Source organism: Amphiura filiformis, unplaced genomic scaffold (assembly GCF_039555335.1).
Source record: "Amphiura filiformis unplaced genomic scaffold, Afil_fr2py scaffold_28, whole genome shotgun sequence".
NCBI lineage: Eukaryota > Metazoa > Echinodermata > Ophiuroidea > Amphilepidida > Amphiuridae > Amphiura > Amphiura filiformis.
The window spans coordinates 1,384,349-1,408,644 of NW_027305492.1; the positions used below are offsets into that span (position 1 = coordinate 1,384,349).

At 36.3% G+C, this 24,296-nt stretch overlaps 2 protein-coding genes across 3 annotated transcripts in view; one reads left to right on the forward strand and one right to left on the reverse strand.

Moving 5' to 3' along the window:
• LOC140143803 (poly(A)-specific ribonuclease PNLDC1-like) overlaps window positions 1–24,296 on the reverse strand; it is a 173,262-nt gene that overhangs the window by 113,398 nt on the left and 35,568 nt on the right. The gene's annotated exons all lie outside the window — the stretch shown is intronic.
• LOC140143788 (uncharacterized) lies at window positions 4,202–9,653 on the forward strand. 2 transcript variants are annotated; one of them, XM_072165600.1, is made up of 3 exons: window positions 4,202–4,313; window positions 6,554–7,347; window positions 8,074–9,653. In XM_072165600.1, exons 2-3 carry the CDS (start codon window positions 6,564–6,566, stop codon window positions 8,925–8,927), a joined length of 1,638 nt encoding a protein of 545 aa, XP_072021701.1. In that variant the 5' UTR covers window positions 4,202–4,313; window positions 6,554–6,563; the 3' UTR covers window positions 8,928–9,653. The 2 variants fall into 2 exon arrangements, with proteins under 2 accessions (XP_072021701.1, XP_072021703.1); XM_072165602.1 differs by lacking the exon at window positions 4,202–4,313 and adding an exon at window positions 4,347–4,863.

Below are 24,296 nucleotides of genomic sequence, written 5' to 3' on the forward strand. Positions count from 1 at the left end.
CAGGTGTGAAATACATCTGACTGGGTGTTTTAATTACGTAACGCATAAAGGTTTTGGCATCATTGAATGGCTGCCTAGTGCTGTTATATGTGCTTAATTTCTAATAATTATTTTCTTTATTCATCACTTTCTTTTCCTTTCTCTGCACTTATTCTTTCTTATTCCTACACTTTAGCAGTGGCGCGCGAAAAATGTTACCATAGGCCTATTGAAACTAAACTGTTGAAATATGGGACAAAAGTGGAATAAATTCGCGTGAAGCACTAAAAAATTGGCATTTTGTGGCTAACATGGCCATATATGACAGAATCCCACACACAGTCGTCAACATGGGGTGGGGTGGGGGGTGATTGTATGGACAATCCCCTGGCAAAATATTGGGAATTTATCCCCGGATCTATACGCCATCGCTCTCCGCCCCCCCCCCCCTCTCTCTCTCTCTCCTTCCTCCTCTTCCTTTCTTTTTCTTTTTGTCTTCCTCCCCTCCACTTTTCACCCCTCGACTCCTCCTTCACTACCTCAATTGCCTCTACTGGCCTTTAAAATGGATATTCGTGATATTAAGAAACCCATTTGACTTCATTGAACAGGCCTATAACCATGATAACAACATAATATAGGCCTACTGCGAAGGAGTTAATTATAGATAGTGACACAGATAGACCTATATACATAACAGCTATGGCACGTTGTTACGGTAATCGATCAATAACTCTATTGAATTGATTTAAATGAGGCGCCTAAATAAAGATGGGCCGTAAATAATTGTACTTCGACGGTATAGTGTGATTTTGTGTGCTGGCGAACACTCAGTCACACCCTTGGGTTTAATCAGGACAATAGGTACCTCTCACTCAAGTGGGCGCTTTCACATGACATTCTTTTGATCACTTATTGACAGTAGCCTGCCTGGTAAAGCGTTAATACGCTGTCAGGTTAGTTACCGATTTAATGGCGGAACTCTTTTGTCTTGAACAAAAGGTACCTCTCGATGAATAGCTTGGCGGATTTTCAAATCGGCACAAAGTTACAATGCGTTATGCAATCTATTGCGCCTCCACGAATATGATACCTCCGTGGAATCCACAGCCACGCATGGCCATTGTGTTCCCACCTGTTTAATAGTTTTTAAATGCATAGTGGGCTGAAGGACATCTGACTAAGGCTAATGACATTAGCCTGTGACTGACCTCTGTACGGTCAGCGAGCATACATTCGCCATTGTCATCTGCTTATAGACTGCCTCTATGATAGTCTCCTACACAGCAAGTTTGTGTCAGTCGGTCTGACACTCATCGATCCTGTATGTTCGTGATAGCCACATACAGTCTGGCCCGAGACTACCTCCACGAGGGTCTACGCTGCGCTATTTAAAATCTTGAATTTTGGTCACTTTTTCAGCTCAAGACGCAAGCTACTCTCTCAAAGCGCAAACTAACGACTATCATATCTGTTCAAAATATATATTCAAGTGCAAGGAACCACATCTGGTTTCTTTATACGAAATCATTTACGGGAGATATTTATCATTTTCCACCCCGGTATCCAAAGATTTATCGTCTGAATATCAATCGTGCATAGCACATTTACGTGTATCAATCCCGTGTATTCATTTCAGTGTCTCTGGTTGTATAATGTAATTATTAACCGGGCGATGTCAGTGTGCCCTGTATTTTGTAATTGAAATAAACATGTAAAACAAATATGTGTCATGTTTTCATATTGTTTATGTCTTGTTTGTGTTGTCCACAGATTTGGGGGAAATGTTGATATTTAGAACCATTTACATCATAATTTTCAAACATTTCCAGAATTTGACCAAATAACAACACTGGGAACATAAAGCTGATAAAGATTTCTGTCAAATTAAGGGCTGGGGTATGAACGTTTGGACAGTATTTATTTTGGGACATTAGAGCACATCAGACATATCGAATTGCATATACTGAAGAATGTCCTTCTGATATCAAATAATTTTGATTTTTTGAAATTAGCAATTTAATACACATTTTATGGCAAATCATTAAAAATTGATATTTTTGATATTTAACAGTACTGAAGTAAACTTTATAAATCTGATGATTTATACTTAAAGTGTATGTAGGTGGGATGAAAAGCCGACGATCAATTGAAAATTTTGACCTTTCAGATTGAATATATGGATTTTTTTCCAAAACACCAACAAAAATTAGGCCTTTTTGGGAAAAAAATCCATATCTTCAATATGAAAGGTCAAAATTTTCAATTGACCGTCGGCTTTTCCTCCCAACTACAATGTACATACACTTTAAGAATATATCATTAGATTTACATAATTTACTTCGAGGACTGTTATATATCAAAATTTGAAAAATATCAAATTTTTATAATTTGTCATAAAATTTGTATTATATTATGATTTTTTTTAAATGAAAATTATTTGATATCAGAAAGACATGCTTCATATTCAGAATGCAATTCGATAGGTCTGAGGTGCTCTCATGTCCCACAAAAAATACTGTCGAAACGCAATAAACGCTCATTCTAGATCCCTTAAGAATTTTACTTAAAAACAAATCAGCACAATTTTTACCATATATCCAGAAATTTGTCAACATTTGCTCAAACTTTTCATAATACTAATAGCCCAATTTTGTGAAAATTTCTTGGAAATTTATTAAAACATTTCTTTATAAATTTGGTGGAATATATATATTAAGGGCTGGGGTATGAACGTTTGGACGGTATTTATTTTGGGACATTAGAGCACATCAGACATATCGAATAGCATTCTGAATACGAAGAATGTCATTCTGATATCAACTAATTTTGATTTTTTGAAATTCGCAATTTAATACACATTTTATGGCAAATCATTAAAAACTGATATTTTTGATATTTAACAGTACTTGAAGTGAACTTTATAAATCTGATGATTTATACTTAAAGTGTATGTAGGTAGGTGGGATGAAAAGCCGACGATCAATTGAAAATTTTGACCTTTCGTATTGAAGATATGGATTTTTTTCCCAAAACACAAAAAAAAATTAGGTCTTTTTGGGAAAAAATTCCATATCTTCAATATGAAAGGTCAAAATTTTCAATTGACCGTCGGCTTTTCCTCCCTGCTACATACACTTTAAGAATATATCATTAGATTTATATAATTCACTTCGAGGACTGTTATATATCAAAAATTTGAAAAATATCAAATTTTTATAATTTGTCATAAAATTTGTATTATATTGTGATTTTCAAAAAATGAAAATTATTTGATATCAGAAAGACATGCTTCGTATTCAGAATGCAGTTCGATAGGTCTGAGGTGCTCTCATGTCGCACAAAAAATACTGTCGAAACGCAATAAACGCTCATTTTAGATCCCTTAAGTATTATGATGGGTGTAATTTCCTTTAAAAATTGGTGCAGCGACATTTGTATTCTCTGAGGCACCTACACAATGCAACACAATATTACTGTGTGAATCTTGAGGACCTAATAAATCAAATACCTGAATACAAAACCCATTAAAGTCCATGGAAAGTAATTTTGCAAAAACTAAAAAACAAATGTGTTTATACATGCTGGCTAGACATACATGCTGGATTTCACATTCTCATGAGACGCACATAGATGGTGGATTTGGGTTCAACTTTTATACATATATGATATGCCTATGTATAAGCAACAATTTCCCATGTTTCAATTTGGCCCAAGTATAGACTTGGGTGGGTTTTGTATTCATGTATTCAATTGGATTGTTGGTATTCCTGTAATTGTTACCTTCAAAGTTTACACAATAAACCGAATCTAAACAAAACGTAGGGAATTCCAGATTTTATTGAAGTGGGCCTTGTTCTTACATCCCTTAAATAAAATGATCCAGCGCATTTTTGATGGTTATATATTTTCACTAATTTAATCAGTCTGTAAAAATACTGCTGAAAATTGCATGAAAATAAATTTTAGAAAATCAGAAAGCATAAATAAATTACCATCTTCCATGCACACCATATCATTTTCTAAATTTATTAACTTTGGAAAAGATGTGGAAATTACTAAAATTAACTACTGGGAAATTCCTAGTTGCTTGTATGCATTCACTGCAGTAGGAAGTTTGCCACAGTTGATTGAGCAAGTATTGTTCCTATATTTGGTCATAAACAGATCCAGGTCATGTGGTCAAAGGCAACTTCTCATAATGAATACCAAAGTCAACTAAACCCACAAATAACCTGTCACAATGCCACTTGGGATGAGATTCTAATGCCATGGATGACTGAATTTGGGTGCCGAATTGAATTGAGTTACCAAGGTCATGTTTTTGTCATCTGGTAAGGAAATACAACATTGAATCTAGTAATTAAATTCCACTCCAGCTCTATGTGGAGATATATGCCCTATTGGACTCAAAATGTAATATAAGTTTTGAATTTGAGGGACATTTGGTCAACAGAATATTGTTATGTATCAACAATTTCATTTGAGAAACACTGCTTTAAAATTTCAATATTGTCTACCACAGCAATGAGGCAGATTGGTTAAGGTTATGATAAGGAAGTAGAATATATCAACTATTGGGTTCAACTTCAACGTATCCATCCTATGTAAGAGTTTGTGTGTAAAATATGACTACATTATAAGTAGGCCTCCTATACCACAGCAATGGGGCAGATTGGTTAAGTTTATGATAAGGAAGTAGAATATATCAACTTTTGGGTTCAACTTCAACGTATCCATCCTATGTAAGAGTTTGTGTGTAAAATATGACTACATTATAAGTATAGGCCTCCTATACCACAGCAATGGGGCAGATTGGTTAAGTTTAGTTAAGGAAGTAGAATATATCAACTTTTGGGTTCAACTTCAACGTATCCATGCAAGGTAAGGGTTGCTTGTGAAATAAAATAGTAAATAATAGTAATAATGGTAAATGAATTACTACATTATCAAAAATGCATTTCCCCTACATTTCTTGTTTCAACAACTCCTATACCTTTGTACAGGGGCCAACCGTTGTTAATTCATGATGAATCCACAGTCCAGTGGCGTATACGCGACTGCCGGCGTTACACGTACGCGTTACGCAAGAGCGTGTAAAATTTGTCATGCCTGAAACTTACACGTAAACATGCACTCTCTTACGTTGGAGGTAGCGGTTAAACATTACCGCTTTATTCTTTACTTTTATTGCTGATATTAACAGAGAAATCACCAATCTTCTTGTATTAAGTTTGAGTGGCAATGACATAAGGATATTCCGAATGAAAGAATCATGTAAATTAGACATATTTAGATTGTTTGCGTCTGGTGCGTCTGCGTGGTTTACTTCTCTCGGGCTGCCTCGTGAAGTAAACCAAGCAGACGACGCGGACGCATCATTGTTAATCGGTGATGAACGGTGAAACATGATTGAATCCCTAATTCAATCTATGACATGGGCCACAATACTTATTGCACTTGGACATGACCTTGGAATCTTGATGCAATATTGCTTAAAATTACACTTACAGTTGTAGTTCTGTATATGAAATAGTTAATTTCCCAATATCATATTTAAAAGTGCATTTCATACTGGTCTATCTCAAGATAGAGATGTAATACGTCACTGTTCGAGAAATCGAGATAGTTCCTATAACCATGATACCCCTAGAGTTGTTTTTTTTTGTTCAAAGCAAAAGTACAAACCCCAGGGGTATTGTTTGGAGAGGGTCTCTTACAAATCTTTGATTAGATTAATTGAAATTAATAAATGACAGCTGACATAATTTAGACTGGTTCTATTTTGGAAAAATCATGTTCCTAGCGGCAAGTTGGCAACCAGCTTATTTTTGTTAATTTGAGTATGCTGAACTCGAATCAGTTGATGCTTAAATAAGCACATATTTCCAAACCAGTCTAATTGACAGAAGTGTTTTGACAAAAAGATTGATCAGGTCTTATGTAAGTGCAAAGCACATTCAATGGAATTACAAACTACAAAAACCAAATGAAAACTAAATCAAATACTTGAATGCAGCTATTGTATCAATTATCAGTCCGGTCCGACTGCCTGATCAGGAAGTACTGCCGAATCAGGCAGTATGTTGCCGAAATCAGGCAGTATGGTATCCCATAATGCAATGCTCTATTTCAAATAGAGCATCTTTTAATATACCGTTATTTCTTGGTTTAGAGTAAAGAAGTAGGTAAAATATATAAAATTATCAATGAATGTACAATTAGTAGTAATTTTTCATCAATTTTAGTTAAAATAAAGTTAATTTGCATATTTTAATCAAATTTTAAAAAAACCGTTAGAAATTGTTTTGTTATTTAAATTATTTTTCTCCGGTGGAATTTTTTTTTCCCGTGAAAAATTGTCAACTTACATGTAGCTCATGTGTGTCAAAGTAAAATTTCCCCTGATCTTTTATAAAATCACCATGAACAATTTAGTCCTTAGTCTGTCAAATTCCGAAGGGTTACCAAAGCCTGTGTTGCCTAACTCGGCAACATGCTGCCTGATTCGGCAGTACTTCCTGATCAGGCAGTCGGACCGGACTGATTATCTGTCTTGTTATTCATCTCACAGATACATCAAAATGGGTGCTTCAGTTGATAAACTGGATGCTAGCAATATTGACTTCCATGAACGTATTGGAGAAGGTGGATTTGGGTCTGTCAGCCGCGTTTCATTTAAAAAACCCTACAAAGGATACACAGAAGCTGCCAGCAAAACGGTAATTTATGAGTTAGCAAAGAAAGAGGTTGAAGTCATGAGCAAACTACATCATCCACATATAGTTAACTTAATTGGAATTTGTGAAATCCCAAGTGCTAAACTTATTCTAATGGAATATGCACCTAATGGTTCACTGCATGATTACCTAAAAGATCCATCAAAGCCTCTTCCATATGAGCTGCAGAAAAAGTGGGCACAAGAGTCTGTACTTGCACTCAAATATCTCCATGGACAGAACTTCCTGCACAGGGATATCAAGCCTCAGAACTGCCTTCTCTTTAAAGACAATCTCTTGAAATTGTGTGATTTCGGTCTTGCCCGTGAGATAGAAGAGTCTCAGACAACATCCAGCCAGAAGGGAACCTACCGCTACATGGCACCAGAAATTCACGTGGGTAATGAGAGTGGAAGGGCCATCTACTCCAAGCCAGCTGATGTATGGGCATATGGGATGCTGCTACTAGAGATCTGCACAAGGAAACCGCCATTTCAAGAATTGGAATGGCACCGGGTGATCTTTGAAGTTGGCAATGGAGCCCAGCCATCCATACCTGAAGGCTGCCCCAAAGATCTGTCAGACATCATGCAGCAGTGCTGGAATAATGATCCCAGACAACGGCCTACAAGTGCATCAATTGCAAAGGGTACGTAGAATTATTACTTGCATATTAAACAATGTATACAATACCCAAATTTACTTACCCATGTCAAACACAGATTGAAGCATAAAAAGTCTATGTAGAAAATGCAATTTTTTTTTGGCCGAAAATTTCATAAATGGATGCATTTTGCAATGAAGTAGCAACAAAAACCCGCTCACTTGATGCATAACTAATCAGCCTATATGTTCCAAACTTTAAAACAAGAAAATTTATCAAGCCGTTTTTGGGTTATACTAAGATGTCTTAGGAGGAGACTTACTTTTTTGGAACCGTTTACCTCCAATACCACCTTATTGGTTCATTATTGATCTGATAAGTGATAGCAGTTATCAATAACAGTGCATGATGGCTATACGTTAGCCAGCCCTCATGCAATTAGGCACCAGAAACAAATTTGTTTGATCTTTGGATAAACCATCAATGCTGCTTTTCTGCTTGTTATTAATGAGCTAACAACTAATTAATCAGAATTAATGCTAAATTTATATTGAGCATTATCAATGCAGGCAAAGATTCATATGTTATCACAATAGTAAATTAATTGATTTCATAAATAATAAGGATCAAACAAGCATCGATGGTCGATCGAAAGATCAAACTAATTTGTTTTTATTGATTTAATAATAACAACAATTTGAAAGAAATATTAATGATTTCATTTGTAAGAAATATGATAAACAACAAATCTTAATCTTTCACTTTCCCTAGCATTAGGTGCTTGCTGCTGGTCATTGGAGAGAGAATTCCATCCTGAATATCAAGGAAAACAACTTGGGTGTCATTGTATTACCTGCTGTCCAAATGGGGACATGGTCATGTCTTGTAACGATGAACTCTATCTGCTTGATGGTGATGGCAAATGCAAAATGCAACTGATATCAACTGAAACAGACTCTGACAGGAAAATTGGCAAATATATTTGTAACATATGTGTCTCACCACTAGGATATATCTGTGTTGTAAGTTATTCCTGTAGATTTGTCCATGTGTTTACTGTAGAAGGGAAATACATCCAATGCTTCACACCTGATTACAATGCATCTCTTGAATGGAAGTATCTTGCTATAGATACCAAAGGTCAATTATTGGTGGGCGATTGGGAGACAAATATGATCACAATCCATACATGTCCAGATGGTAGGGTAGTCAATAAGATCAAATGCTCAATAGGTTATAATGGAAGCATGGTTGTTAATAGCAAGAATCAAATCCTAATTCATTACCATCCAGCAGGTTCAGTGTACAGTAAAGTAGTAGCAATAGATTACTCTGGTAATGAGGTGTTTAGCTTCACACCCAAGGTAGATGAGGATGTGAACGGTGGAGGGGTAGTATCACATGGGATAGTGTGTGATGACAATGATAACATATATGTTGCAATGATGATATCTGCATTAGTATATGACACAGGTCACATTCACAGATACAGTCCTACAGGTGCATTCATACAATGCATAGTCAGAGGATTGTACTCTCCCCTGGATTTGTCCATGACACCTGATGGATCACTGGTGGTTGCCAATGACAAATCAATAGAGGTTATCCACTTTACTCAAGTGTGACTTCTAACAAAAGGCGCTGATTCCCGTAGTATTCCTCATTCAAACCAATTCAATGCACAACCTCGGAGTTACCTGTATGACTCTTGGCGGGCTATTTTGAAAAACAGTCATGGTTGCACTTGCAGGTACTTCTTTTGAAAGTCCTAAACAAGGTGTAGCAGTCATTGATAGGATATGCAACTTAAAGAACATGGATAACCTCTATTCTGAAGTACAGCTTAAAGTAAAACTACCAAACATCTCACATTCATGTATATGCAAATATCCCTTTTAGGCTAGGTTGTACAATCAGGAATGCCACATAATTATGTGCTTTTACATGGGGGGACACTCAAGTTTGACAGTGTACATATGCATGACCAGAGATTTTCAAAACATACCCTAAACAGGATTTGTCCTTTTGAGCAAAATACACCCCTAAACAGGAATTTAGCACGAATTTGTAACAAACTACACAGGATTGCTCCTGAAAGATAAGGATTTTATCCTAAACAGGATTTTATCTGAAGGTACCACCCTTACTGGTTATGATTAAAAAAACCCTATAGTACATGCTTTTGTTTATAATTTACTAATATTCATGCTTGGGTGGTGTTCCTGATGCAAAACATTCACTTTGTGAAATAGCGGGATCCGAAAATGACCTCTAAACGCACCAACCTAAAAGTTTAAAAACAACCCCTTTTTTTAATACCTGAGTTTATGACCCCAAACAGGATTTGTGTGATTTGCATTCATTCTCTGAAAAGGGCTCTTAATTTGTGTTTTCTTGTCAAGCATGTGTACACTACAAAATGTTAGTGTGCCCCCCCCCCTGGAGTTTGATGCATGTAGAACTGTATTAATTTTTAAGACTAGAGCGGTTCTCGACTTGCGCGGTTCTCGACGCAAAAGTGTCGGCCACAATGCCTCCACCTTGAGGCGTATGATACCCATATGACAGTTTTCAGTAACTTGACCTCAGATGACCCCAAAATGACCTTCCAAAATTTTGGCTCTAAATGTTAACTGTACCCACTAAGTTTCATGCCCATACGACAGTTTTTAGTAACTTGACCTCAGATGACCCCTGGGTGACCCCAAAATGACTGCCCAAAAATGTGACCCTAAATGTTGACTGTACCCACCAAGTTCCATGCCCATACAACAGTTTAGTAACTTGACCTTAGATGACCCCTGGATGACCTTGGATGACCCTGGAATGACCTTCCAAAAATTTGACTCTAAATGTTGACTGTACCCACCAAGTTTCATGCCCATATGACATTTTTTAGTAACTTGACCTCAGATGCCCCCGGATGACCCCAAAATGACCTTCCAAAATTTTGGCTGTAAATGTTGACTGTACCCACCAAGTTTCATGCCCATACGACAATTTTTAGTAATTTGACCTCAGATGACCCCTGGGTGACCTTGGCTGACCCCGAAATGACCTTCAAAAAAATTGGCTCTAAATGTTGACTGTATTCACCCAATTTCATGCCCATACGGCAGTTTTTGTTAATTTGACCTCAGATGACCTCGGGTGACCTTGACCCACTGACCAATACAAACTTGTTCTGTCTAGGGTCAAGATGCACCCACCCACCAAGTTTGAGGAACCTACGACCCCTAGTCTCCGAGAAAATGGTATTGTGCTTGTTACGCATAAATTATGCAAATTAGGTACTTAATTACCATATTTTGCGCTGAAAATCTAATCAGGTCAAGAACCTTTGGCCCCGCTTCTCCCCACCAAGTTACGCCACTGTAACCCATACGGATCTCCAGATAATCTGTTCACAAGGTTTTTTGCTTGATACGATCAAATACGCAAAAATTATGCAAATTAGGTATGCAATTAGCATATTTTGCGCTGAAAATCTAATCAGGTCGAGAACATCTGGCCCCGCTACTTCCCACCAAGTTACGCCACTGTACCCCATACGGATCTCCAGATAATCTAAGCACAAGGTATTTTGCTTATTACACATATTACGCATAAATTATGCAAATTAGGTACTTAATTACCATATTTTGCGAAGAAAACCTCCTATAATTTGAAGACCCCCAATGACCATCCCTCCACCAACTTGCATCACTGTACGTCTTACCAATTCTGAGAAATTGCACTCGCAAGCTCGGACGGACAGACGGACAGACAGACGGACAACCAGGAAACATAATACCTCCGGTGGAGGCATAAAAACTGATGGCACTGTTTATCTTGAATCTTGTTTGCATCTTTACAAGGGGTAAGCACTTGTATAATGGCATGAAGACATCATAAAAACTGAGTATCATATAGCAAGAACATTTTCAAACTAGTTTTCATCATGAAATGAAAGGAATTAAATTAAAAAATATATGTAAAGAGCGCCCTCAATTTGCACACAAATATAGAGTACACATACGCCGAATACACATGTTTGGAAGTTGTCCGATGTGTGTTAGTACTGTTCTGTATACATACCCTGGGTTTGTTCGTTATTCTTTCGTTTATATACCGCAGGTGTTTGGAAGGTTTCGCAGGCGCTTGTGCCGGATGTAGGCCTATGGCTAACATGTGCATCGATCATGGGGGGGGGGCCACTTTCTGAAGGGTGTGGGACGCAATATCATATTCCCCCAGTACTTTAGTGACTGACAAGTAGAAAAAAGGGGGAAAGGAGAGAAAAAGAAAAGAAAGTGAGAAAAATTGAAGAGAGAAGAGAAGAGAAACAGTTAAATTGCACGTAATTTAGTAGGCCTATGCATGTAAGTAGTATTGAGGGAGGGGCACTTTCTGAAGGGTAGAGCTAGGACGCAATATCAAATTCCTACCAGTTTAGTGATTGACAAGAAAGAAAAAAGACAAAACGAAAAAAGAAAAGAGAAAACATGGAAAAAGAGAAAACATGGAAAAGGTGCAATTGTATGTTATTGAGTAGGCCCAGGATAGTAGTAAGCCTTAGTATAGGCCTGTGATTATTATAGGCAGTGCTTAAATGTGGTTCCTTGGCCCAAAAGCCTGTGAAAATTACTATGGCCAGTCCATATGCAGGGCCCGTGATATTTTGTCACCAAAGTCCTGACTTTAACATATCAATCCATGCATGCTTTACCTGAAATTACGAGTCTGAAGTCTTATATCGAAGTGTCAGTGGACCCGTGTAACATTTTAAATTCAATTCGGGCCATCTTTGTTTATTGTTTAAGGGGGTACTACACCCATTGATTTTTTTTTGCATTTTGTGAAGAAATTACCAAAAAAATTGGACAAAGTGGTATGCAAAATGAAGGGGCAAAAGGTGGTACATCACTGATGATTTAAATTCACTTCATTTTGGAAAGCTTACTATCAATAGATTTCGTTAAAATTTTGGATATGTGTTGCTAACACATTAGGGAAATAAAGTTGATATGTAAAATGGGAATAAGTGGTTCCTGATTTCTTATATGACTTCATGAACTTGGTGCTCCACAACTTGCTTCTATTTTCAATGTTGAGCTATATTTTGTATCTTTAACTTGTGACATTATTTCACAGAAACTTAATTAAGCCATAGGTAACAGGTTACCACAACCATACTACAGCCATGTTGAAAAAAATTGTATTTCTTGTCACCTATACCACCATATTGGGTAGTTTTCCGTAAGCTTAACTTTTGTGATTTTGGTAACTATTTTATATTTATTTGTGAAATCCATCTCAACTAGGCATTCTAAATTGTACTCACCATTTACATCCCAAGGTATATTAGTATATCCACCTTGCACTTCTCGATATATATCCAGTTAAAGACAGAATATCAAAATGATGCCTCATTATGATATCACAGACTCTCACATGTGTATTCAAAATTGATGCTTAAATTTGACCTGAACCAATTGACCTATAACTTGACATACGGTGACCTAATAGCCTTTTCTTCTCCTAACAACACATTATAGTATTAAATTGACTAATGACTATGCATCCATTGTGTAAGTGTTTATTTAATTTATTCAGTGTTAATATTAACTGTTATTTTGCATGCACCACTGGATTTTCTATAGAGAGTATAACAAAGGATTTAATGTATTCTATTCATGTACCCTACTTGAACATGTTGAATGGAATAAATTATGGTTTGTTATGAAACATCCTAGTCTGAGTTACTAGGATACAGTAAACAAAAAATATATAGGGCGAAAATGATTTGCTAAAATGGTTTAAAAACACTTTGTATGTAGATATATTTTATAAGTTCAGAACATGAGGTGATGAACATATTTATGTACTTTATAAATTTGCAAGAAAAAAAAGAAAAGGGGTACTGATGAAAATCAGGGTATTATTCCCCCTTAAGGCAATAATAGTGTAAAAATGATGCACCAAAAAACAATTTTCCAAATTTTCCATTTTTAAAACTAAATTTTTAAACAATAGGCCTAATAATGAAATACAGTCCCCATGCAAATGGCTTCAATTGGACCTTCATTTTGAAAAATGGACAAGTCTGTCTTTTTGCTTCTGCTATGGACATCCACGTGTTATGTTTAAAACAATTGTTTATATTATACAATAATGGTGAAAACTTTTCAATTTCTTCAATTAGACTTTCGTTTCACCAATTTGCAGCTTTTTCAAACTAAAATAATATCCAATATTAGTGCTAAATTGATCCACAAATGGCTTCAATTGGGCCTTCATTGTCCAAAGGTTTCTCACCTCTATTGTCCCCCCCACCGGACGCTGGTTGCCCTGATTATGTAAGATTTGTAGCCCTTTTGTACTTTTTAGCCCATTTTTGACCATTTTCGCAAAGTTTTCCCCTTAAAGTTGTCTTTCCCCACTATGTCCACCCTCTGAAAACGTGCTTGCTACGCCACTGCCTCTGAGGGGCCTCAAACCCTCTCAAACACCCTCTCTGCCCCCACTTTTCTGATAGGGTCGACGTCCCTGCTGGTGCCACATGGGACGGATTCACCGGTCATTTATCGGACATTGAACGATCGGATATAAGACGCCTGCAGGATTATTAGCGGCCACAACACATAGAGAGACGTACGAGAATCGGACCCCCAAATCCGGTCATTTGTCGGACGTTGAACGATCGTATATAAGACGCCTGCAGGATTATTTGCGGCCACAACGCATAGAGGGACGAACGAGAATCGGACCCCCAAATCCGGTCATTTGTCGGACGCTAAATGTTCGTATATAAGACGCCTGCAGGATTATTAGTAGACTACCCCGTAGTCCACTTGCCCATAATGTGTGCACAATTGATAGATTTTCACATCTGATCAGTCACCCTACTCCCTCTGTTTGTTAGCTTCCCAAGTGGACTACTGACATTGCCTTGTGGTTAAGATTTTTAACACGGGACTCTATGGAGAGTTAGATCGTCTGGGCCCGCGCCATTACCATTAACTACACCGTAAACAACTGTCTGTGGTATTTGCGGCGCTTTTTTTGTGTTGACGCTGAAAGTTAATCTCTCATCAAACATCTAGCGCGCATTTGTAGTTAATGGACTGATAAACAAGTATGCTTGACAGTGTGTTTTTAGAGAGCAAAGTCCAGGGGTAAAGTTCTGCTTACAATTCAAAGTTCATAGTCGAAATTTCGGGTTCGCTATCAATAAACTGGTAGATTCCAAAATCAGAATTGTTCAGTATTAAAGTGAGCCGTTATAATTATGCAAGATAAGGTTGCATTCAATTAGCCTACTTTTATTGTCACTAATCGTCTGATATTTTTTAACTCTTTATGACCATTTTACTATTGAATACTTTAATTTTAATAAACATCAGTATAATTTTGAGTTCAACGAAATGGGTTCATCATGACTAATAATAACATATTTTTAATAAAATTCGACTATGGCATAGTCTAGATTATTAGCGGCCACAACGCATAGAGAGACGAACGGAATCGGACCACAAATCCCACCGAATCTCCTGCCGGACTGGTGATTTTTCCAACAGATAAAATATTTTTGTATACGGTGATGTTCGTTAACCCAGTCCGTCATAGTGTGACAGAGATATAAACAATGTGACATTTTGGAGGAGTGTCTGTACTGATATTACAGCTACATGCAATTCAACGGAGCTTCAAAATTTTTAGCACATTGCTGTTTTCATCGTTATTGTTATTGGGCTATTCTGGATAATAAAAGACCCCCCCCCCCCAGGTGTTGGAATTCCATCTTTTTTGGTTCATCTGAACAAAAATTCCCGATGAGGATTTTATAGAATTTCAATTAATGTTTTAGGGGATCACTGATAGTGTTTTAATATTATTCATAGAGTAATGTGTATGTTTAACATTTATTATGGCAGTGCATTATTATACAAATATTGACTGCTATGAGGGGCATGGTTAAAATTATAGGCCTTAAGGTGATCTCAAAACCATGATATGCATAGTCATTGTTTTGACTATAATTTTAACCATACCCCGAATAAAGAGCAGTCAATATTTGTTTTATATACCAAATCTTAAGATTCTTGTCATCTGTTTGGTTAAAAGCATCGATTTTGGAAAGAGAAAGTAATAGTTTCAATGCGAACGGCACAGACGATGTCCGCGTAATTATAGCGCGCGAAAACATTAACGCATGCGTAATATCATTTTACGCTGGGAACAAAGCACACGCAGAACTATGCCCGCTTTTGGCAGTGCATTATACACATTATAAACTAACAGTCTGACATTAACAGAAATAAAAATCAATATGAGATATAAGTTTTATTCACAACCATTTTGTAATAAAAAATCTACATCATGATAGTGTTTGAATTTTAATTAAGGTAAGGTGAAGGGTTAACTACACATGTATCACAGAGAAATTATTTTTAATCACTGTACATGTAGGTTATAGATGTAGGTCTCGATCGACCATCGATGTTAAGTCAATCCTTATTATTTATGAAATCAATTAATTGACTATTGTTCACTGTGATCACATATGAGTACAGTGATTGATATTGACCAATATAAATTTATCAATAATTCTGATTAATTAGTTGTTAGTTCATTACTAACAAGCATCAAAGCAGCATCTACTGTCGATCTAAAGATCAAGCAAATTTGGTTTTGGTGCCTAATAGTGCATAATTATGTTACTCTTCACCATACTACTGTTATGAAACAAGGGGGAAACAAGAAATATCACTGAATGATTGCAAAGTAAAAGAGGAGTATTCAACTGGAAAGAAATATACAGGGTATCCCAAAAAGCGGGCCCCAACAAATGTAATGATATTGAAAATGTGTGTTAAACAGTCATTCAATGTTTTCATTTGTAATACCACATGCTTTTAATAACTATTGTATGCAACAAACTGAAGTTCATTTAATAAAACAGTTTGGAAGATAGATCTTAAATGTAAACATGGTTGTGCATGAAGAGACAAAAATGCTCCACTGAGTAATGCCTTGTACGTGAATCAACCAGTGCAATGTGATTTGAAGTCAACAAAAAAATTATCTTGCAACTATTTTTTACATCCAAGGTCATATCATCAATACTATTTTATCAAAATATGAGCTGTTTTATATATTATTTCTTGAGGGGGGGCAGGGGGCAGATAAGAGCTAACACATGTGGCGTTCACATAATAAAAACCTGAATGATTGTTGAAAACAAATTTTAAAATATCACATTTGTTGGGGCCATGCTTTTCATGGGACACCACTATTTTTTGCTATGAAAATAAACCTATCAAACAACTATATGTGCGTCATGTTTTCATATGTTATTGTGTGTGTCTTTCACTGTATGGCAATGTTTCAACATGTCCTCTTCTACACCCCTAAAATATAAAGGGTAAAGAAGAATTAAAGTCAATTAGAGATTAATGTCTATGGATCAGTTATTTTGAGGGTATTTTTTAACATTATCTTTCATTTTTATTTCCCTGAAAAAAAATCGAATAGCCTATTAAGGAAATACCGCTAGCGATCAATCACGCTAGTGCCCAATCTAGTTTGAAAATATCAGTTGACTACCTCATGTGACTCGAGACATTATGGGTGATTGGGTGTGTCACATCATAATATTTAAAATAAGAGCACTTGGCAGATGTCAGTTGACCCCAAATATAATCTGTGAATGTCCCCATAGTTCATGGGACTCTACTCTAAGACAAGGGATGTGACACATCATCATAGTCAAAATAAGGACAATTTCAGTGGCGGCGCCAGGAATTTTTTTCCGGGGGGCATCGAGGGGGCAAAGTGAATTTCAGGGGGCACCACTGGACAATTTGAAAATATCCAGTTGACCCCCCCCCCCAATTTAATCTGTGAATGTCCCTTTAATGCCAACACCCATACAATGTATAGCTCATTGGACTTTAGACATTACATTGATCTGTCACATCATATAGTCAAAATAAGAACAATTTTGCAAAATGCAAATGTCAGTTGATCCACATATAACATGTGAAATATCATCACCCACCATAGTTCATGGGACTCTACAGTCAAAATAAGAACAATTTTGCAAATGTCAGTTGATCCCCATATAATATGTGAATGTCCCTATAATGTCAACACCCATAACTCATGGGACTGAAGACATTGGTTACGGTTCGCTATCTCTAAGGTTCGCTATCTCTAAGGTTCGATATCTCTAAGGTTCGTTATCACTAATTACGAAAAAGGTTCGCTATACCTAAGGTTCGATATCACTAATTTTGAAAAAGGTTCGGTATTTCTAAGGTTCGATATCACTAATTTTAAATAAGGTTCGCTATCTCTAATTTTAAATAAGGTCTGCTATCACTAATTTATTGAAGGTTCGCTATCTCTAAGGTTCGCTATCACTAATTTAAAATAAGGTCCGCTATCTCTAATTTTAACAATCCCGGTATCCCTAAGGTTCGCTATCTCTAATTTTAAATAAGGTCCGCTATCTCTAAGGTTCGCTATCTCTAAGGTTCGCTATCTCTTAGGTTCGCTATCACTAATTTCAAATAAGGTTCGCTATCTCTAATTTTAAATAAGGTTTGCTATCTCTAATTTTAAATAAGGTTTGCTATCTCTAATTTCAAATAAGGTTCGCTATAGCGGTCCTTATTTAAAATTAGAGATAGCGGGCCTTATTTGAAATTAGAGATAGCGGACCTTATTTAAAATTAGAGATAGTGGACCTCATTTAAGATTAGTGATAACGAACCTTAGGTATAGCAAACCTCAATCGAAATTAGTGATAACGAACCTTAGAGATAGCGAACCTTAATTAATTAGGGATAGCGAACCTGAAACAAAATTAGTGATAGCGTAACCTTAGGTATAGCGGACCTTTATTGGAATTAGTGATAACGAACCTTAGAGATAGCGAACCTTCAATAAATTAGTGATAGCGGACCTTATTCAAAATTAGTGATAGCGAACCTTATTTTAAATTAGTGATAGCGAAACTTATTTATAATTAGTGATATCGAACCTTAGAACTAGCAAACCTTATTCTAAATTAGTGATATCGAACCTTAGAAGTAGCGGACCTTTTTTAGGTATAGCTAACCCTTTTCTCTATTAGAGATAGCGGGATTCTTATCTCCATAGACTTTACACGTTAGTGATAGCGAACCTTAGAGATAGCGAACCTTAGAGATAGCGGGATGTCACCAAGACATTATGGGTGTGTCACATCATAATAGTTCAAATGAGAACACTTTGCAAATGTCAGTTGACCTCCCCCCACATATAATCTGTCAATGCTCCCAACCATAGCTCATGGGATTTTAGACATTATGGCATATGTGTCACATCATAATATAGTCAAAATAAGAATCATTTTGAAAATGTCAGTTGATCCCCATCAGTAACCGTACTTCCAGCTCATTACACAGTTTTAAAAAAGGTCTCAAGACACGTCTCTTTCAATAGTAACTTTTTCACTCAGATTGTTGATAATTGTTTTTGCTTGTAAATATTATGTTGTTGTTGTATTATTATGCGCTGTGGTCTAAATGAAATGGCGCAATATAAAAGCCCCGTGTATGTATGTATGTATAATGTCCCTTTAATGTCAACACCCATAGTTCATTAAGGGTTGTGTCACATCATATAGCGAAAAAAAGAACAAATTGAAAATATCCAGTTGGCCATAATCTGTGAATGACCTTTTAATTACCACATCCATGGCTGTATGTTACGCTAAACAGTATTGCACCACATACATTGTATCTAGTCAAAATATGGTCATTCTAAAACAAACTAACAAACAAAACACCATTTTTTAAATAAATATTGATAGACTTTTCTTTTTTTCTGTGTTTTTTATATAACAACACCTCCAGCAATAGGCCTAGATGGCACATGACCTTTGGAAAAGTACACAGGTTCCCAGGGGAGACAAAGATCAAAATGGTATAAAAAAAACCTTTGGAAAATGTGTAGTAGCTAATAGTGAATGGTGCCACAACTTACACATGTCCTTTATGAAACAAAGTTATTGACATTTTAAGTGACAAAAGAACTGGGTCATGTGCCATCTTATATTGAATAGACTATAGAGTTTTTGGAAACTACTGCATGTGACAATATATTGAGGGGAATTCCCAGGAATGAAATGGCATGCATATTGTGCAGATATACTAGCTAGGGCATGTACACTGTACATGTACTTGAACTTGTCAGCATTCTGTGCCATATTGCATGTATGGTACATTATATGCAACATTGTGATGGCAGGGTTTTTCCCCAATGCATCACTATTATAATTATATGGACTGATTGAGTCAATCTATGGTATGTACAATTGCAGCTCATCATCGTACACTAGTTATCTAAATTTTATACAGAGAGGTAAGAGCTAGCTTAAGTATCTATTTATTTAGATTTAGATAATATCCCTGCTCTTTCAAAGCCAGAAATCTTGGATTTAAGTGCATGTATACGAACACATATTGAAGAGAAATCTAGCTATGATTGTTAGCTAGCTATAAGCATGTGGTTGTATAAAACACTGATATATTCGACATAATGTGATCGCAGGGTTTATTTCAGCACAACGGGTATGTATTTCCAATGCCCTACTTAGAGGTTAATAACTGCGCATCGGTTATTTGGAGGGCATTGTGAAAAATCTAAACATTTTGCCTTTGGAACCGAGGAATATCCCGAGGGGCGTAGCCCCGAGGGATATTCCGAGGTCCAAAGCAAAATGTTTAGATTTTTCACAATGCCCGACATATATTACCGATGCAAAGTTATTAACCTCATTCATAACCGCTCACTTTAATCTCTTCACCTTACAAAATAACACCAAATTTTGCTCAAAAGTTTATAAAATAGATGATTTTTACATCTTCCCTTTCCAAAAATCGATCAGGCTAAAACAGAACGACCAATAACAAAAGTGCGATCAGAATCTGTGCAAATATGGTAGCGCCGCAATCCAAATACGGCAGCCAGCGCCACAAGCAGTTTGTTGGATGCACAATACGGCTAACGCGAAGTCAATTGTAAAGCGACATTGGAACAATTACGCATTTTGCGGTCAATTGTGAGATATTAATGACCTCGATTTGCGTTCGCGTTTTGCAAATAATAAAATATGATTGGATCGCACGCATCGCGTTTATTAATGAGGTTATGAATATTTATTGTGGACTGATTTACTCAGTGGCGGCACCTGGATTTTTTTGGGGGGGGGGGACAGGGGCAAAGTGAATGATGAGGGTCAACCAATTTTACGCAAAATGTATGATCTTATAATATGAAATTGGTTAATTTTTTTCAAACCTGATTTTTTTGTGTGCATATTTGTTATGTTTATACATGTCCCAACTTGCACCTAACTGGAATCAGCCAAATTTGTTGTCTTTGTACGTCAACAGAGCAAGGTTCGACATAAAGTCATAATTTTTTTATTTTGACTTTATGTCTTCCCATCCCATAGAATTGCATGTTAAATGGCGAAAATAACCAGTGGGATTTCTTTCAAAGTTACCATGTTATTTCAGCTTAAAATGGACAGCAACCCTTCCTGGCAGTTATTACCAGTGTTGTGAGTCGGTAAATTACCAGTTAATTTACATGGTAAATTACCGGTAATTTACCGCCATCTTAATTTACCGTGGTAAAAATAGGGTAAATTAAGTAAAATATGAAAAAAAAAGGATTTTTTATCAAAACTTCAAATAATATTGTTTTTGTTTGTTTTATAATAGTATGCCAATTTTGTTCGCAATATTTGCACTGAATTGCACAACTTACTTGAAATAATGATTTTGCAGACCCTTGAGGCTATAACTGCCAATACTGACTAGTGTACAATAGACAGCAGTGTACAATTCAGCTGATCAACATGTTCTTGTGACTTGCAAGTTCATTTATTCCATTGAATTTAACACTCATATATTAAAGTACCGTAAGAAATAAAACAATAACACCTCAAAACTTTCATATAAATCTTATAAAAACCAGGCTAATGAAATTATGAAAGCAGCACTCCCTCCCAAGCCCTCTTGATAGTGCTTCCAAATTTTGAGGGGTTGATCATGGCTTGACTATCTCACATGCTTTCTATATTTTAAACATTTTAAGGAACTGTACAACTCAAGGTAAAATGTCCCATATTTTTTATCACAAATATGAGAACGTCACATCATTCAGAAAATAAATGCTCTTTTTCTCTGTTTTGCCAAAATATTCCCTGTGTATCAGGGTCTTAGGCAGGATTTGAAAGTTTGGGTGTGTAAATTTAAAAAAACTGGGTGTGTAAATTTAAGATTTGGGTACAAAGTATAGGCCATGTGGGCAAAAACTGGGTGTGTATTTACAAATTTGAGTGGGTGTAAAACACTCCCTACACGGCTGGCTGCCTAAGCCCTTGCTGTGTATTTTGGGTACCAATGTAAATCATCATTCATTTTATGTAAGTTGTAGTTAGCATCCTTGTAGTATAACTTTTGACAAGTTTACTTTTGAATGACCAGGTTCATTTCCATCAGTCATGAGATAGGGTCTACAGTGGAAATTTCAATTGAATGAACACAGCGTGACAATTTGTTTGCATATGTACACTACATGATGTACACCGGGGTGTGCAACTGTGTGTGTGGAACTCGTGATTGGTTAGTACTTTATTCAAGGTTATGGATTCGCATTGTAGTTTGAAATATGCGATATGCAAATTCCTAGTATAAATGTTCTACCACAAAAATGAAAACATGTGATTGCAGAAAAACAGAATGTAGTTTTCTCAGATGGTATAGCCTAGGCCTAGTGTAGTGCTGAGTGGCTATACAGACTCTGATATGTTGTGATGAGAGAAAACATTGAAACACTTGCTATAAATGTACGTTATACTACATGACTTTTGTTTCACTTACAACTTCAGCTTTATTCATGAAGCCTATTTTCATCTGGAAAGGTATATTCAACAAAACAGGACTGTGTTCAAGTATGTATCTATGTAGCTCTTAATAGGAAAAGAATTGAATTTTTATCGTTCACTTTAATTTTTTTTTATAATTTACTTAATTTACTTATTTTACCATTTTTTACCAGTAATTTACCGCCATTTTTAATTTACCGGTAAATTAACAACACTGGTTATTACTACCGTAACCACTCGGGTATAAGCCCACCCCCTAGATGGCAGATTTCACTGCAAAAATGGGGGTGGGCTTATAACCGGGGAGGGCTAGTGCTTGAACTTAGGAATAAGAACAATCACCCCCATTTGTATACATTGTATGCCCAATGTATCAGTAATTTCTATCATCTATGTCAATTTCTTAAAATTATAAGTGTGGAATGTTAATTATCAACTGATATATTTTTATATTATTTTGTTCTTAAATATGAGAGCAAAGCATTGATTTGATTTAAGAACTTGGCCAAAATTTAGTACTGGGCTTATAAAAAAGCGCAGTGAGTGCACCCTTGTTGATTGTTCCCAGAATGTTTTGAAAAATAGGGGGTGGGCTTATAGCCAAAGGTGGGCTTATACCCGGGTGGTTATGGTAATATTATTTCAACATTTTGAATAAAGAATAACAAAATTAAAATTTCACTGAAATCATACATTATGGCTTAACAACTAGCCCAGAGGGTGGATTAATTGGGAAATCACTTAAACCCTCACCCCAACATGCCCACCATTTCTCTTCAAATTCTGAAGTTGGTCGCCTAGAGAGGAATGTCCATGCTGTCAGAATCTTATATCTTAATGTTTTGGAATTATGAATGGTTGAGAGTATTGTATGCTCTATATGATAACACCCATCTTGTTATCAATATCATATTGTGTTTATTGGTTATTTTTAGATAAGATATGAACTTCACAGCCAGACTAAAAGCTTCCATGATCAAATTTATCTATATTAACAGTGGTCCCGCTTCTGGCACTCCATGTATCCGCGGGTACTTTTGCTCATCAGAAATTTCACAAAATTAGGTGGTATTTTCAGATGAAGAAACGCAATTCGGGAAACACAGAAAAAGGGTACTTTTCATACCACTTGTTCGCGAAATTGAAGAAAAAAATGGTAGTTTTTCCCTACATTTCTTTTGTTCAATATATTAGCACATATTGATTTTAATGTGATGTGAAAGTTTTTATCCACGAACAAAACTCCAGGGTATTGTTTGGAGCGAGGCTCTTAGAAATCTTTGATTCGAGTAGTTGAATTAGATGACAGTTTACATGATTTACAGAAGTGTCTGACAAAAATGATTGATCAGGTCTTAGGTAAGCTGCAAAGCACATTCATTGAAATTACAAATTATTAAAACTAAATGAAAACTAAATCAAAGACTTGAATCAAACTATTGTATATTATAAATCATCGGTCTTTTTATTTATCTCACAGATACATCAAAATGGGTGCTTCAGTTGATAAACTGGATGCTAGTAATATTGACTTCCATGAACGCATTGGAGAAGGTGGATTTGGGGCTGTCAGTCGTGTCTCATTTAAAAAGCCCTACAAAGGATACACAGAAGCTGCCAGCAAAACAGTTATTTATGAGTTAGCAAAGAAAGAGGTTGAAGTCATGAGCAAACTACATCATCCACACATAGTTAACTTACTTGGAATTTGTGAAATCCCAAGTGTTAAACTTATTCTAATGGAATATGCACCTAATGGTTCACTGCATGATTACCTAAAAGATCCATCAAAGCCTCTTCCATATGAGCTTCAGAAAAAGTGGGCAAAAGAATCTGCGCTTGCAATCAATTATCTCCATGGACAGAACTTCCTGCACAGGGATATTAAGCCTCAAAACTGCCTTCTCTTTCAAGACAACCTCTTGAAGTTATGTGATTTTGGTCTTGCACGTGAGATAGAGGAGTCTCAGACAACATCCAGCCAGAAGGGAACCTATCGCTACATGGCACCAGAAATTCATGTGGGGAATGAGCGTGGAAGGGCTGTCTACTCAAGACCAGCTGA